The sequence below is a fragment of the Cylas formicarius genome, unplaced genomic scaffold (assembly GCF_029955315.1).
Source record: "Cylas formicarius isolate icCylForm1 unplaced genomic scaffold, icCylForm1.1 PGA_scaffold_6__28_contigs__length_40554024, whole genome shotgun sequence".
Taxonomy (NCBI): domain Eukaryota; kingdom Metazoa; phylum Arthropoda; class Insecta; order Coleoptera; family Brentidae; genus Cylas; species Cylas formicarius.
The window spans coordinates 1,893,107-1,911,301 of NW_026844347.1; the positions used below are offsets into that span (position 1 = coordinate 1,893,107).

General features: G+C 32.5%; 1 protein-coding gene across 1 annotated transcript; it reads right to left on the reverse strand.

Moving 5' to 3' along the window:
• Positions 1 to 103: 103 nt before the first annotated feature.
• LOC132704182 (mitogen-activated protein kinase 1) lies at positions 104 to 18,189 on the reverse strand. The gene is made up of 9 exons (XM_060674060.1): positions 18,078 to 18,189; positions 7,421 to 7,601; positions 6,448 to 6,574; positions 6,280 to 6,390; positions 6,096 to 6,230; positions 5,923 to 6,039; positions 5,399 to 5,566; positions 5,100 to 5,288; positions 104 to 4,390 (listed from the first exon to the last, which is right to left on the reverse strand). Exons 2-9 carry the CDS (start codon positions 7,546 to 7,548, stop codon positions 4,259 to 4,261), a joined length of 1,107 nt encoding a protein of 368 aa, XP_060530043.1. The 5' UTR covers positions 7,549 to 7,601; positions 18,078 to 18,189; the 3' UTR covers positions 104 to 4,258.
• Between the last annotated feature and the right edge of the window lie 6 nt (positions 18,190 to 18,195).

An 18,195-nucleotide genomic window follows, 5' to 3' on the forward strand; every position in this document is an offset into this window, starting at 1 on the left:
AATTTCACAGTTGTAACGAAGACGAAATAACAGAGCGGCAGAGTAAATAGACAACATTTTTATAAATATTTATTTTACACAAATAAAGAAATACATTGAGACTACAGACGTAACATACTTTTAACAGTATATAATTGTAACAAGTATACACAAAAATTTTAGGCCTTTAAACAACAATTGTTCATACCAATGAACCGTTTGTGTCTCTAAAAAACATCTCCGTCATCTTTAATAGTACTTTTACTATTTTTATTTTTATAAAAATAGTTTTTTCTGATGTGGAGCTACAATCACATATTTGTTCACTATGGGTTTTAAAATCTGAAAATACTTAATTTATTTATTTGACATATATATCAAAAAGATACTTTTAAGTCATATCTCACATGCAACTATACTCTCAATATTACATTATTTGCCTTTAATTTGGTACATATTTAAGTATATTTAACGAACCAGCGGATATAAAAAGTAGGAAAAAGTATCACACAAAAAGACCTTTGACTAAAACTTTTATTTTTGCGTACTAACACTTAGAACGTAACCATGCACTATTTAATATTTTAATATTCCGCCGCATCAAAGGTCTTTGATGTATGAAATTTGTTTTTAGAATTTCAAATGCAAAAACCTGTATTTATATCTAAATGAGTCCGCACCACCCACATTTTGATCGGCAAGGACTCAACATAATTTAGTTGATTTTAAGAAATTTTTATAGGGTGCTTCGTAAAATATCATTAGGGCAAACCATAAGAAAATTTAAACTATCGGAATCAACTTTAAGTTTTGTCGGAATACGAAAGAGAAATGAATAAAAATACTTTGCCTGAATCTTATTGCAAGCAATTATAATTTTCTTTCGTTAAGTTCTTTATATCAAGACAATATCAATATCGTGATAATTTCGATGAAACATGACATTTTAGTTGAACGACAGATACGATAGAACTAGAGCTAGCTGAATAAATATATGCGACACAGACAACGAATCGAAAAATTGTAGGGTTTATAACACGAAAGTCAATCGACTTAAAAAACATCGACACACAGATAAACTCCAAAAGAGATTAAAGAGAATTTTCACTACATAACATTTTTTGATACCGTACATGCTAAAATATTAATTTATAGTGAAGGATCACAGCTAGATATTGAAATATTTAAAATACTCATCGATAATTCACAGTGAGGTTGCTATGTCTGAATATTTAATATTTATACACACATTTCCGATATTAAGTAAATATTGTTAAACAAAATTTATAATTTAATTAAGATTGTGTTAATTGGGCAATTTTTATTTCATAGGCAAAATAGGCATTAGAAGAGGGAGAAATTTATTGACTGCAAATATATCCATTTTGAATAATTTATATAAACAGTAGTTGGATATATGTAATAATTGAACCAGTCAAGGCTTAATCAATTTGCTGATTTCTTAATTTTACACATCTTGCTCGGAACAAAAAAAAAATTAAAAGGCGATTTATATGACCCACTATTTAAAAATGTATCATCATCTTTAAAATTAATGCTTTTACACAGAGAAACTTTGTTATATTTTAAATTTTGCCCGCCTCAATAGCGGTTGCGGTTAGATAAAGAAAATATACCATGTCGATTTTAATTTATTTTATTTAATTAAATGACAGTTGTTCTGTTATTTTTCAACGTTCCCAATTCATTTAAGGAATTTATCCACAGCTATTTGTACTAAGTCCGTTTACATTTCACAATTTGAGCATGGTAACAGCCAATTAAATTAAACAGAAGAAACACGATCTACAAAAAAATATCGGAAATGTCGGGCATTAATGATTTGGAAGCCTTTCAAAAGTATCTTATCAGAAATGGAATTTTCAGGCTTTTAGTCCATAGTGTACTTTCTTATAATTACTACCTAACAACAAAAAACAGTATCTTCTGTAAAGTCCTGTGAATAAAACAGTTATACTGGTCATCACTTTTTATATAAGTTTATCTAATGAGCAAAATAAAGTTTGTTGAAATTTATTAATTTTGCAAAATCTTCACTTAGAAAAAAAACAATATTTTTCTATGCACTATCTCTAGTCGCGATTAATGTTTTCATATCTATTTTAACGTTCAATATGAAAAATTAATATTTCTACAATTTTAATGCAATTATTGAATTTTAATAATTTTTGATATTGCTTGTATTAAAAATGATAAAATATCATCAGTCGCCAACAGAAAACGTTTATTTTTTAATGATTGCATTTCTTCGTGATTCTTTTTAACTAACCAATATGCAACCTGTGATTTGCGCTCTAAAAATTCTGGAATTCTGGCTAATTTAGGATCTATTTATTATAGTTATTATATTAAATTTTTAAATGTTCCAAAATATCCCTAATGTTCTGTTCAAAAATTGGTTTTATTTTTTGAAGTTTACATACATATTTTTTTATTTTAACTTTTTATGTCCCCCAAGATAAAAATAACTTAAGGCGTTTCGTTCTTATGCTAGTCCTTTGGATAACATATATTTTGATTCTTTTCAATCCTTCATTTTATAGCCTGTAAAAAGGTGCCGATATTATACGTATTATTAAAAATTAAAATTATTAAAAACTAACCGTATTCAATTGCGCACCTACCCCCAAGTCGATGTCAAGGATGCTAGACTGAACAAATTTTGCATTCAAGAAACTACTGCAATTTTTAAACAAAATCAAATTTGAAACATCTAAATATGGGTAGTTAATTGGCAACGCTAGTTTTGGAAAGATAAAATCTATTATGTGTTAGATAAGTGCTCAAAATATTGTTTTTTTTCCTTTTAAAGTAACTAATCAAAAGATCAACTATGAATATTAATTAGGACAGCCCAGTACCTTGGTAGTCACTTCTAAAGTTCTCACTATTTATCTGGAACAATAAGAGTTATATTTCGTTTTCTATACCTCTTTAGAATTAAAAAACATATTTATTACAATTCATTCCTATTGGTTGAACGCGCGATTTAAAATGACAGATCTTATGTGAGTTGAAATGACTCACATACTGAAGGGACCTTCTCACTGAACATTTTTTGATGTTTGCTCAATAGTGCTTAATTTTCATCAAAAATATATTAAAATAAATTGAAGAGTTGGGGATTCAAATATCTTAGTTTTTTCTTTCTTAAAAGGTATTAAAAAATGTACTTTTCTTTAACTCTGTGTATAATATATAACTCATATCATTAAACATCTTACAATTAATGATTTTAATAAGTACTCTACAGTGATACTGTACTTGACACAACCATATTTTCCAAATAAAACTTTTTGGTTCAACATTATCTTTTTCAAACAAGTTTTATTTTTTTGGAAGTAAAACTATAGATAATAAAAATACTAATTAATACATATTTGTACAAAATTATTCTACAAAATTTACAATTAAATTGACATGATAAAAACTACAACAGACAATAACTTTGTTCGACCACTTTACAGGACTGATGAAGTTGGTAGTTCAGAAGTGTCGCTAAATTAATATTCTTTGCACTGCTGTTCATCAAAATTTTCGGCTCAGCGCAAACATGGAATAAATTAAATTCGTTTTGACATTTGCATGACATTCACATGATAAATAAATAAAACTTATTAGTTTTTACGAATATATAAACAATATTGTTCTAGGAATCTTTATTTTGATTTTCTGATGTGCAGTGAAATGTAACTTTACTTTTACTCACATTCGTTTATGATAATTCTTGAAGATACTTGAAATTTATTTTGAAACTTACATAGCGACACTCCTGTTAAAATCGAAAATAAATGGTGCCATAGAATTAGTGTAAAATATTAACCAAATAGCTTATTTTACCATCCAGTATATAGTAGCCCAAAAGAAAAGTAAATAAAATGATTTTTTTAAAAGAAAATATCAATGATTTAAACCTTAAAAGTTAATTGAAATTAATAAAAACAAGAAAAAGGTTAAAAATAAAAAATATCTTAGAAGGAACTGAAACAAAATCACTTTTGTTTTATGTTTATTTATTTCAAAGGAACAAAGTTTTTTTGATATCCAATACCATCTTTGTGGCGGTCTGTTTAGCGTTTTCAAATTAAAAATTAAGCTAACTGGAGCTATGTGCTGGTATTTATTTTACATTAATTTTGGAACACACTAACCAATCTGTGCTCTGACTTCAACTATAAGTAAATAATAATTTAAATACAATTATCAAATATGTGAAACTGAAAAATTATGTTCATAATCTAAACCCTTATTCAAATGACTATGATGTTGATGTTATCTTGTACTGTCTTTGTTTAAATAATAGTGTTTCCTCAAATATCAATTTTTTCAGGTGATCCTTTGGTAAATCATCCAATTCCGTGTCAAATCTGAATGGAGTTTCAGCAACAGGCTAGAAAAAATAAATAACTCAACAATCAGATCGTTGAGTTAACATCCAACTCCACAAGTGATTGAAACGTGTTTATATGCAAGTTTAAATTAATATTTTCAGTGATTTATTTATGCCAGGAAGTCGGATATATGTAACATTTTATTTAGCTGCCGTTTTGATTTCGAAAACAGTTCTGATTGGGATGACATTACATTTAAGTAAATAAGCAAACTGCACTTTGGTATCTCATGTCATAAATGCCACTTTGATAATTTTCGCAAAGTAACGAGAGAGATCTCGGCAATACACTATATTAAGGATGATATAGCATGTTGGATGATATAGCAGTTGGGCAGTTGTCAACATTGGGAATTAAAAAGAAAACAATTCGCCATATGAGTTTTTGCGAGTACCATTATTATCAAAAATATATGAAAGAATTAAAACTATTAAGTTATTCACTTTTTAAATACACTTACTCACAATCACAATCTTTATACTTTTGTGAAACCAGGTCTCTTCGAATAGGAGCGATTTGTTCTATTTCTTTGCATTTAACAAACAAAAGTTGAAACATATATTATATAGTGGGAAATTATGTACATTTATGTTTTGCTGATATGGTTTTGATTCATTGAATCACTTTTATTTTGGTTACACCCTTACGCTAAATTCGGCAAACACTTAAGTAGACCATACTTTTTAATAAGAATTTCAGGGCACTTACTTCATCGGCAGGATCATAATACTGTTCTAAATAGGGGTGGGCCAATGCCTCCTCTACCACTATTCGCTTGTGAGGATTGAAGGTCAACATTTTGTCTAGAAGATCAAGTGCTTTTGGATCTGCATGCGGATACAATTTTGTCCATGGAACTTTGGGTTTAAATGGAAGAGATTGTAAATAACTTCGTGCCTAAAAAAATAAATTATAAGTTTTGTTTCAAGTAAGCTATAGTAATTAAAAATACAGTAATATCATCAAATTGATTGAATTAAATGAACTATTTACTTAATGACTGTTACCTTTTCATTTATAATGCAATCTAAATCTTCTTGTGATGGCGATCCAAGCACTCCCAAGATATGATTTAACTGATCAAGGTAGTGCTTTCCAGGAAAGATTGGCCTGTTGGCTAGCATTTCTGCCAGAATACAACCGACTGACCATATGTCAATAGATTTTGTATATCCCTAAATTAAACAAATGGAATCTCTTTTGGCCAGCATTTTACATACTAAGCTTAAATGTCTAAGACTATTTGTAGTGACAATAGTTATTACAGTATTGAGTATAAGTATATTGAGTCTGCTCCTTGACAAAGGTAACCTTTATAGAGAGAAAGTCATTAAAAAATTACAGGTATGCTTGAAAGCTTTATTTGGTTCAGACTATAGTAAACAGTAAAACACTGTTTTTGTCTTGGAAACTTTAACATTTATACTGACAAAACAAAATAAAAAAAAAACAAGGTAATCCATAGACTATAGAGTTGATTTTTTTAAAAAATTAGTTATCTGCAAATTAAAGAGTGATAAAAGTTAAATACCTTAGAATTAAGCATAATTTCAGGTGCTCTGTACCAGCGAGTTGCTACATACTCAGTTAGAAAACCAGTATGATCATGATCTGGATCTGCAACTCTAGCCAATCCAAAGTCACATATCTAAAACAACATATTTTTTAAGAAAAACTTTCTGAATAATTTAAATGTTAATTTGCCTTAAGGTCGCAAGTGGTGTTAAGTAAAAGGTTGCTCGGTTTCAAGTCCCTATGAAGCACATTTGCAGAATGTATGTATTTCAAACCTCGCAGTATTTGGTACAAGAAGTAGCATATATGATCATTGCTCAGTCTCTGAAAAATAATCAATTATTTGGGGTTTATCGTGTAAAAATCTAATTACCTGAGTTTTCAAAAGTTTATAGAGATCAGTCTCCATCAAACATTGCACAATATACACATCTTTCATTTGATCTATGGTAGGTGCTCTGAGTATATCCCTAATATCAATTATCTGAAAAACATGAACTAGTAATACTCTTCTTTACTAATAATTTTTGTTATTGCATACATTTTCATGCTTAAACCTTGTTAGGATTTTAATTTCCCGCAGTGTCCTCTGGCAATATGTCTGATGTTCAAAAGGAGAAATCTTCTTAATTGCTACTTTTGTTTTTGTTTCAGTATCTAGAGCTGATCTGCATTAACATAAAAACATATTGGTAGTAACTATTAAAATGATGTATGATGTATTTATATCCTTTAATCATATATATTAAGTTTTTTTAAAGAGATACTAATACCCAATTTCATTAAAAACTTTATTTCAAAAGGAATGACTAAAACAACTCTGGTGTATTTAAAACTTTTTTAAATTTTTAATTTAACAATATAAAAATTGTCCAAAAAATTCCGAACCAAGTTACAAAGTACCTAATCTTTTCTTAGACCTTATCTGTATGTGTGTCAAAAATATCAATATTAACATTATCAACATGATAACACTTAGATAAGTACAAAAATGTCCTGACAAAAACTGGTCATAAATTAAAAACATTCCAACACTCAAAAAATAAATAAGTGACTAAAGATTAAGTCAATACTCCATAAGATTTAAGAATTTTAAAAAGACTGTATTAAAACAAATAATAATGAAAAATTGATCATAAATTTTTTTATTTATTTATTTTAAATTTAAAAATGAATGTAAATGAAACCTTCATTTAACCTTTGGAAGTTAGGGTGACGTTTAGATTTATGAAATTTTCAAAGCACCAAGGCTAATGAGTTACCACTTTCAAGAAAATTTTGGTTCTTTTTTTAACTACATAACGATCTATTCGGTACAGAAACAAACCCCCCCTTATCGTCAACATAACCTCAAGGAAAACACCCACAATTTTAACTGATATGTCTTAACCATTAATCTTGGAATCAAACACTGTTGTTTTAATACTTTCAGTCATTAGAGTGTCGAAATTAATTATTCCTTGTCTTTGGGCGTGACAACTATTACTTATCATAATTGTAAGTGAAATACTTACACCACCATTCCATAGGCACCCTCCCCGATGTAAGCAAGATTCGTATAACGGGGCCCCACCTCAAAGACCTGTCCTCTAACCACCTCCGCATTTGGATTTAAACTTGATACACCTGTAGCTTCCGCCATTTCTTGGACCGGCACCCCGCACAGAACCGACCAAGACGATAAATTTGCGGACACTGAAAATCACAGCTGAGTAGTATCAAGAGGCGAGAAAGATCATCCAAAATCGATTTGGTTTACCGCGTTTACAGCGGTTAAATAAAATTTCAAAAACACGAAATACAAGTTTAGAAGTTTATTTGGCGAACGGAAGGAATTATGGGCATTGCGTAAAAATTTTATAAAAAATTGTTTAGGAGTATTCCTTCAAACATGAAATTTGCCGCAACGGGAGTAGCGACATCTAGAACACATCTATGTTCATCTGTGGAAAACTGTAATTGAGTAATTTTAGTATTGTTCATAGGAAGCTCCGGTAGATGTCGCTAGAAAAATCACAATATCGCGCTCGTTGCGACATATTGTATAAAGATACTTGCTAATAACCTGATACGATTTTTCAATGTTGATGTTTGTGAAAACTGTTTTTCTTTCTAAATCCTACAGAGACTTTCTCGTTATAAACTTTTCGATTTCTGAAAACAAAAACAAAATGCCCAAAAAATTGTATATAAAAATTTTGAAAATTATGCGACACACACCCAGTAATAACAGCAATAGAACTTGTCCTTTAAAGATGCCGATATGTAACATATATAAATTCCTTCTTCCAAATATTTTGTATCTGTGTTTCTAAAAATCCGTTAATAACTAAGGAAAATATGTCAATCTCGCCGTCTTAAAAAGTTTGTTTTTAACATGCCAATACCTACGTATTCAACACTATTATCTTTTATGGCTTTTTCACGAAATTAATTATTATGTATCATACAGGGGCTGTTAAAATATGCGAATGCACCACTAGATATAAACAAACTGCATAAATAAAAATAAATGCAATTTTCTATAAGAATAATGGTAATGATAATGACGGTGACAAATTTTTCTATGAGTTTTCACGTCGACATATTTTTCACGCGTCATTTTCGTTTGCCATTATCGGGAATCACTTCGAATTTTTTCGGTAGATTTTATTGCTATAATGATATTTTTATTTTAAACGTGTACCAGTTCAGATAGATAGACACGTTAGAAGTACTTTTTAATCAATACACTTTCAATGAACCTAAACACTGCAGTTAATAAAACACTTTACCAAAAGATAAAGATGATAAATAGTTTCTTGGAAACCATAAAGCAATAGCGGTTCGTAAATAAGAAAAAAGTAACAATTTCGCATGGTGAAAAATATTTTAAGTCCGGTTTACACTTATGAAGTACGGAATTTTTTCACTTTACCACGTCAGTTTCGTTTCTCATGAATCTGAATCACTTCGGACATTTCCTGGATTTTACCGCAAGGATTAGGGAGCAATCGGATGTTTTCGGAGATATTTGTCAATTCTGACGGTCATGTCAGTGAATGTATTCGCGTTGTTTTGCGAAAATGTAGCCAAAAACTAAGGGTCGTAGAAAAAGTATAGTATGCAACACGTTCGGTAAACTTTTTAACTCACTCGTTTACCGCCGTTTATCGCACTTGTTGCATAATATACTATTTTACCACAATCACAAATTTTTATAACCAAAAATGTTAGCGACAATTTTAACGGTGATTGTTTTTGGAACACCATTATTTATTTTCGAGCGAAATGTTCCTATTTCACCATATATTTATTAGATTATATAGTGGCCCTACTAAGGGCCACAGAGAAGCTAATGATTTTCCGCGCATGCCTCTACTTTTGACTATCCCGCACTTTGCGCCATTTTCTTTCAAAATAGTGATCTCCACACTCGTTTTCCCAAAATCATCTAATGGGTACTAGGCATATTTGCCCTACTAAGGCCGCGTCCAAATTTATTGACCATCTATCAGTGGCCATGTTGATTGCTGAATACCGCCATGTCATTGGTTAAAAACGAGATTTTAAATCTTGCGCATGCGCATGTTGAATGGACCTTCTCAATCTTTTTATAGTTGCTTCATAAGATCCTGTATTATAGCATAGACAGGGCCTCTGTACTATAGTAGCTACATGTATTTCATCTAAATGATTGTTCGAAAAGTTTAAGATTAAGTTGCCTCCGATTTGGGTAAAATTCTAGATATCTACAGTATACTTCAAGTGCACTAAAATTTGCTTGATAAAAAACACAAATCATATCACTATGCGAAAAATGATTATGCCGCGGCATTTTGTTATTAACAGCTAATACGTTTGCAGTAGCAGTAATTTGAGTGCACAATTTGATTTGAAGTTTTTTTTATTACCATTACCAAAGTTGTTATTATTAAATATTGGTTTTTATTGATCCCTTTTCATCTTTTAAGTATTTACAAATAAAAAAAAACAGAAAAAGCACCTGGTACTTTTTCAAAAATACTAAGATAATTTTATAATTAGTAGTTCAAGTCTGCAGTTACTCGTTATCATTTTATGCGAAATTAAAATTAAAAATAAGCTACTTCCAATTTGAAACACTGATTTTGATCTGATATTAAATTTTGTGGTTGTTTGTATTGAATACTTACGTTTCCTCCAAGTCATGTGTTTATTACATGAATAGACAGATACAAGGCACAATTGGAATATGGTGTGGACAAGACGAATGCATTCCGAAGAAACCCATTTTGTATACTACAACTTAGTTTTAATTTATAAAATTTGCATTCATTTCAATAGGATGGAAATTCCAAAATCAAAGAATTTTTTTTCCTAAAATATTTCTTAGTCCACTTATGATCATATCATATTGGTAGCTGTAGAATATTATGCATCTAAATATGCAACTTTTAACAATCCTATTAAAAAAGTGACCACTAGTATACCCTGTACTGTGTGTTTCATTATTGATGTTTTTGCGATGTACCGCCTACATTAATAAAGCTAGCTTGTCGCGACGGCACAAACAGAAATGTTATAGCTATCTTGGATTTTGGAAATGTTGACTAAACTATACTATAATTTTATTAGGCTTGTTGTTAGCTTTTCAAAAATATATAACACATAGGTACTAATTCAAATACAAAGCAAAAATTTTTAATTTTTTATGCCTAAAAAGTATAGATTGCTTTTTATATAAATTACATCAATTTCTCATAATAGCAGATGGGCGAGGACGCAGAAGTTAAAATAATAATTACCAACTGTCACGGATCTTTGATAACTAAAGTATATTATTAAAATGGGCAAGCTTTTTTTCATGCCATAATCATAAAAAAATATATGCTTTGTATTTTAAATACCTGTGTTACATAATAAGCCCAATAAAATTATTAAAAGACTGATGTTTCATTAGAAAAAAAACAACAAAACAAAACCATAACCGAGCTACAGTGTCTAAAAACACAGAATTTTCAAAATCACCCTGTATCTAAAAATTAATTTTTCATTCATTCAATTTTTATTTACTTTTTATTTAATAAAAAGCAGCAGGGCCACGAAAGCAGCAACACGTTAATTTTATTAATAAGGGAGATAAGAGGTAAAATAATAAAAAATGGAACACACCGTTTCTTCAGTAATGTTAATGTTCTGCAGCGTGGAAAATTTGAAACTCGTTCACTTATAGAACACACAATTGGTTAGTTTTGGTTTGTTACTTATATCAGGTTAACGAAGCTAAGGTGACATTTTGGGCACCCCGGTTTGAATTTTACAGTAGGGAGCAGAAATCCTCTATTAAAACATATAAACTTGAAAATCTGGTAATAAATTTGATATTTTTTTCTATATTCAAAATATATTTAAATGTCATTTGTCTATTGAGAAAACCGTTAAATAATGTTTAAAGATAAGTGAGACAAAACACAAAAGTTTCAATAATATGGGTAGTCACTTGTTCAGTGAGATTGTGTGTTACTTTTAAACATTAGCGAATTTAGGGATATAATTCCCTGAAGCTACCATAATTAAATTATTAGAGGTGGACTTACAAATAATTTTAGAAAAATTATAATTTTCAGAAGTGATTCCGCAACTAGATACTATCTAAAAATCCCTAGGAAGACCAGTTTTCACCAACCGAGCTGCTAAGAGTGTCTAAAAGTGCAACATTTCCAAAATCATGAATCTAAAAATCCAAGATAGTGATGACATTTCTGTTTACGGCACTTTTTATTGAATAAAAAAGCAGCCTTGGACCGCAACCAGCTAACTTTATTAACACTATACCGGCCGTTTAGAAATCCTAATTACGTACGGCGCTTGCCGAAACATTGTCCTGATACCTAACTACCGAATACCGTCAATGCTCAGTGATGTTGTTATAGCTGAGAGCCGGCATATTTTATTTTAAAGTAGGATATAATATTAGGGCTATTTGATTTCAATTGAAAAAACCGGTTTTATTTTTTCGATGGGGGGCAGGGGGGCGAAGTCGGGGGGGCTATCTCGGAAACGGTACGACCTGGGGGGTCGGGGTTCTCGCCATCGAATTCAGAAAAAAATCTCGAGGAGGAAGCGACCTCAAAAAATCGCTTTTGAGGAGGTAGCCCTTTTTCGGTTTTTCGAGGTTTTCGGAGTTATTTGAGGTCGGATCGGGGCGCGGACGGTATATTCGCGTAGAGGGGCCCGAGGCGCACCGGAACCCTCAAAAAGGACGCCCCTCAAAATTGAGGAGGTATTGAGGTTAGGGAGGGTCTCGTCTCCTATGGGACGGATCGAAAATTCGAGTACCTACGTCGACGCGCCTATACCCGGGCGTCGTTCTGAAGGCCCATGTCCTATACCCGTCTGTGGAGTTTTTTTTGAGGGCGCCTCCTCAAAGTTCAAAAAGTTTGCTATCTCCGAGGTTTACCGGCCGAATCGCTTCGAAACCGGCACGGGGGGGTTTCTCGGGTCGGAAACGCCGGATCCGCCCTCAAAAATCTCCTACCTCAAAAACTCAAAAATATGACCTTTTTCAATGTTGTCGTTGAACGCGTCGATTAAGGTCGCGTTAGGTCCGGCCGGGTTCGGATCGATACGGGAGGTGGTCGAAGGAACGGCCTTTCTTACGATACCCTCCTCCCCGATCTCCTCCCAAACGGGGGGCGACAAGGGGGGATCAAAAAAAAGGACCGCGTTTTTCACTTTCCCAAAATCGGAAATCGAAAATTCCGACCTCGGGGCGTGAGTGAGGTCGCGGAGGGGCGTCGAGCGCCGCCTTGCCCTACCTCCTCAAAAATTCCTCAATATTGAGGTAGCGTCGGATTTTTGAGTATTTGAGGTCGGGGGCGGACCCGACCCGGACGCCCCGAAAGCCCTATACTCAGGCCACGCGTCGAGCCCGAGATCGACAATTGGCGAATTTTTTTGTTGAGGTTTTGAGGAGGTCAAAGGTCAAAAAGTTTGCTATCTCCGAGACCGTCGTTCCGATCGGGACCCAACTCGGTAAAGTTCTGGAGGAGGTCGGGGGAGGAAGTACCCGACCTCCCTCCTCCTCCCTCCTCAAAAAAATTTTTGAAAATTTTTCGGCGGCGTCCCTTTCGAAAAATTCCCCCTCCCGCCCTATGGGACCGGGAGGGGCGCCGAATTTTTTTTAAGTAAAGGGAGGACGGGGCTTTCGCCTGACGCGGTCGGATCCGAGGTCGGTCCCATAGGGAGGGAGTGCCTCCCACAAAAAAAATGCTCAGTGATGTTGTTATAGCTGAGAGCCGGCATATTTTATTTTAAAGTAGGATATAATATTAGGGCTATTTGATTTCAATGCTACATATTTCTCAATTTTAGGTTTTTGTAGTATGATAAAATAGTTCACTCGGTTGCTAAGATGGATAGAAATATAGTTCTGTGCAGTGTTTCGATTAATAGATTTTAAAATATTTAATCTTAAAAAAAACAAGAAAAAAATACCAACAAAAATTATTTTTATTATATATTGATTTATTATTTAGATTTAATAATTTTTTTTTGTGTGATAATCCTCAAAACATTTTCCCATACATAAAGGAATTACACAATATGAGCACATGAAACAGGTTTCCTTCCTTTTTCCGTTTTTTTTGCAAACTCTGCAGCGCTTTTGAGGAAACTTCTTATTGCCTGAACTAGTAATTTTCACAATTTTATGTTGTCTCATGTCTGCAGAAAGTCTCATTGGTGCATCTTCGCGAGAAACTCTCTTGGATACATTTCCTGGACTCTCTGAATGAACATATCCTTTTTCAATCCAGTTTTGCGCAATATTTTTCAAAAAAGATGAAAATTTTATTTTTTTTCCTGGATTCAGAACCTTGAAGACAACAAATGAATTGAACAGTGCAGTATTTAATATGAACATAAAAGCCTTCTTTGTCCATTTCACAGTTTTTCTTATAATAGGATTATAAGCAAGGTATTGGTCTGCTATATCAACTCCCTTCATGTACTTATTATATTCCAAAATTGTTTCTGGTTTTTGTATCAGATCGCCAGTTTTTCGATTTATTTTCTGGGTTTGTATCATTCGAGCCTGGTGTATTGTTGAAATCATTCTTACAACTCTTTTATCTTTCCAAATATGTATTAGAATTTCACCTTTTCTACGGAAGTTGTGTTGTCCTTGTTTTAAAGTAATTTTTTTTAGATCGTGTGGTAGCCCGCGGTTCTCTCTTATAGTTCCACAAATTCTTATCTTTTTGTAGAGTAACTTCTGTGCTAACTGAACACTGTTGTAGTAATTGTCCATGTAAACATGGTGCCAAATATTTCCATAACCATCTAAAAGGTTTACGACCAGGTTTTGCAATGTTTCTCCATTGCCACTATATAATTTAAATTTGCATATATATCCAGTGTCGGATTCACACAACATTCTCACTAATAACCCATACTTTGTAATCTTTCCTGGGTTGTACACTCGGAAACTTACTCTACCTCTGCAAGGAATCATGGCTTCATCCAACGATAGATTTTGTTTTGGTTTATAGACTTTATCAAACTTCTCTATAAAGTATTGCATTATTGATTCTACTTTAACAAGTCGACTTGCGTCATCAGGGATTGCACTATTATCGCAAAAATGTAGTGATTGTAGTATTTGCCTGAATCTATTTCTAGTCATGATTTTACCAAAAATTGGTGTTTCCATGTACGGATCAGTAGTCCAATAATCGTTAACATTATTTTTTTTTACTTGTCCCATCAATATATTCAAAGCTAAAAATTTCTTGATTTCTGTTATCGTGGTATCTCGCCACTGCTTTGTGCTTTTTACACGTTTATATTTATGCATGTTTTGCATATAATATCTATTTGTCTCTGTTACTAATAATTGAAAAAAATCATCATCTATAAACAAATCCACCACGTCTGAAATATTTTCTGCATTTCTTGGGAACACTTTAACCCCAGAATTTCCCAAAAATGGGTTTACTGTAATATCGTTATCGATTTGGGACCAATTTGATGTTGAACAGTTCTGTTCGTTTTCCAATATCGTGTCTTCTGAATCGCTGCTTTCAGATTCACTTATAATTGGCAAAACATTTCTTTTTCTGCTACTTTCTGCTAAATCTGTATCGTCGCTGTTACATTCTTCATCATTTTCAAACTCAGATAATATATCGGCACATACCTCATTACATTTATTAATTAATTCAAAGTCGTCTTCTTCCATGATATCGCAGGGCAAACAATTAAATTAATATATAAATTACTTAATTAATCAGTCAATTCGTAAGTTAATTATTGCAGAACACAAGCTAACTCTTAAATTATCAGTTATAATGTGACATTTACTATGACAACAAAAAACGTACTACTACGTCAACGGCGCCTAGATTTACAACCAAAAATAACGTACCACTACGTCCACGGCACCTAGATTTGTCACAATTAATGACGTATTACTACGTCAACGGCTACAAGATTTTGGATGAAAAAAACGTATTAATACGTCAACGGGCACTAATGTGTTAATAAATGGGACACACTGTGCATACGGAGCGGGCTCTTTATTAGGGCCCTATACCTTTTCCCAGGAAATACTGATTTTAGAAAAAAAAGTTTATACAATAGTTTTATGGTTTAAATTAAATTTTAAAATTATTTAGTTTTTATATATACAGGGTGTTTGATAAGTGCTGGACCGACATCAGTTTTAAAATTGTAAACGGAACACCCTATATTTTTAGAATCTTTGCCATAAATAAAGGTAACTTTTGCAGAAACTACTTATTCGAATTTTGTGTAGTTTAGACAGAAATTGAGATTATATTTTGTTTATGCAAAATTATGTTCTTAGAAAATAACGGTTGGCACGATCTGGGATGACTAGGTATTTTTAAATTATACAAGGTGTCTTAAATTATAGGACATTTTTTTAAAATTTAAAATTTTTAGAAATAAACTCGGTGGTGAAAAACATTCACACCTACTTATTTTAAAGAATTTTATAATAGCATATCTTTCTTACATTTTATTTAATTTTAATGAATGATGAGAAAATGTATTAAGATTTCGCATATTAAAATCAAGTTTTCATTAATAGTAAAAAACTCCCATTTTTTTGAAGGTTATAATAATATTATGATGAAACTTTTTACCCTAGTAGGCTGTGGTAACCAAATAAGTGTTTATAATTGTTTCAAGTGAAGTTATAATTAAGAGTTTGACGGATATGATTTTAATAAAGCAATATTATTATTGCTTAAGGTAAAAATGTATACGGTGTAAAAAAAAACAGATATGCTTGAATGCTTTATATCGAATTCGAAAAGTCCAGCTCTGGCTCTCAGAGAGTATCAAAGAAAGTTTCCTGTAAGGCGGATTCCAGAGAAGACGCTATTTCGAAAAATTTATGCAAAGTTTAGGCAACGTCTAAAAAAAGGCCACGACAAGTTCTAACAGAGGAGAAGCAGTTGGTTGTACTACTACTACTCATCAAGCCGCGTTGGAGTTGAATGTTAAAAGAATCAGCCTCAAATTGTTCAAAACTAAATGAGCGAAAAGCATTTAAATTTTTACCCGTGCAATATCTAGAGGAATGGGACCATGACGCAAGAATACACTACTGCAATATTTTAATGGACTTTCGTTTAGCTGATAACGCCTTGCGTCATATGATTTGGAGCGATGAGTCGATTTTTCAAACAAAAGCCCCAATTTTTAATCGGAAAAACACACATTACTGGAGTGATGAAACTAAGAAAAGGATGTTGGAAGTAAAACCCCAAGGTAGACGATCTGTGAAAGTATGGTGCGGAATATACCTATCAAAGGTAGATTTTCTTAGATATTTAAACTATATACAACATACGTTTTACCATTGCGTTGGAAACTAATAATAACATTCCATTCTTAGATATTCTTATCAATAGAAAATCTGACCTAACATTGGGTCATTGTGTTTACAGAAAACCTAGGGCACACAGACCGATACCTTAATGTATGGTCACATCACCATCCGGCCCAAAAATCATCGGGTATCAACTCTCTTGTTTATAGAGCCGTAAAACTATCCCATCCCGAGTCACGGAACCCAGAATTAAAACACCTTACCTCTGCTCTTCTCTCTAATAATTTCCACATTAAAGATATTAAGCGTCCCATCAAAAAATACACTTCACCACAACCTTCCAATCCTACACTTGCCACTGTGGTCCTTCCTTACATTCAAAACATCACTGACCACATATCAAAAGTTTAAAGAAGTATATCGTCAAAACCAGATTTACCACTTGTCCACTCGTCTCAACTTCTTCGGTCCGTCAAAGACAAAATTCCATTTGAGATGCCAGGCGTTTACAGCATTCCATGCATATGCGGCAAAGAATACATTGTTTCAGTCAAGCTCTGAAGAAGCCAACAGGATGACTGGCGAAACGTCAGCAAGTTCGACTCAGCAAAAACCGACGCAGGAGGAATCCAGAAGTTTTGTAAAAAGTAAAAAAAATATATATGCTTTTTTAATTTCAGTAGTCGAAAATCATTAGATTTAGATATAGGACAAGTATATACCAAATTATAGGTATTTTGGCCCACTTTGAAAAAAATATCGAAAACATGGGCATCTCATTTAAAAAAAAAAAAAACGAGTACTGCAAGTTGAAATTAAAAAGTCATTACTGTCAGCCGTGGAAGACTATTACTAAGAACATAATTTTGCATAAAAATATATATAATCTCAATTTCTGTCTAAACTACACGAAATTCGAAAAGTACTTTGCATAAAAATTGCCTTTATTTTTGGCAAGGATTCTAAAATTATCAAAATATATAGGGTGTTCCGTTTAAAACTTTAAAACTAATGTCGATCCAGCACTTCTCGGACACCCTGTATATATATAAAAAATAAATATTTTTAAAATTTAATTTCAACCATAAAACTTTTGCATATTTTATTTTCTAAAATCAATAGTTCCTGAGAAAAGGTAGAGGTCCCTTATAAAGTGCCCACCCCGTACGTCTATTACTATTATGACCTTCGCCTCTTCATGTCTGCAGCGTGGAAAATTTTTGCTATAGAACGTTGTGGTATTAGAATGATTGGCTAGTTTGGTTGTTACTTATAACGGATTACGGAAGCAAATTTCGCAAATCCTGCGAATGTCCTGCGAAAGAAGCGAAACCGGTGCTTCCACTTACGTTTTTTATTTAGGTACCAGAAAGGCGAGTTCTCTGGGCTGCCCAGTCACGTGGTCAAGGCGAACGGTCACCGCGTTCGCCCCCCTCCGCCGGTGTTCCCAGAGAGGCAAAATTCAAT

Excerpts from the sequence above, each read along its gene's own strand:
- LOC132704182 (XM_060674060.1), bottom strand. The coding sequence starts at position 7,548 with ATGGCGGAAGCTACAGGTGTATCAAGTTTAAATCCAAATGCGGAGGTG. Across the intron at positions 6,575-7,420 it reads GGTGCCTATGGAATGGTGGT|ATCAGCTCTAGATACTGAAA; the intron begins GTAAGTATTTCA and ends ATGTTAATGCAG. Across the intron at positions 6,391-6,447 it reads CAAGGTTTAAGCATGAAAAT|ATAATTGATATTAGGGATAT; the intron begins GTATGCAATAAC and ends CATGTTTTTCAG.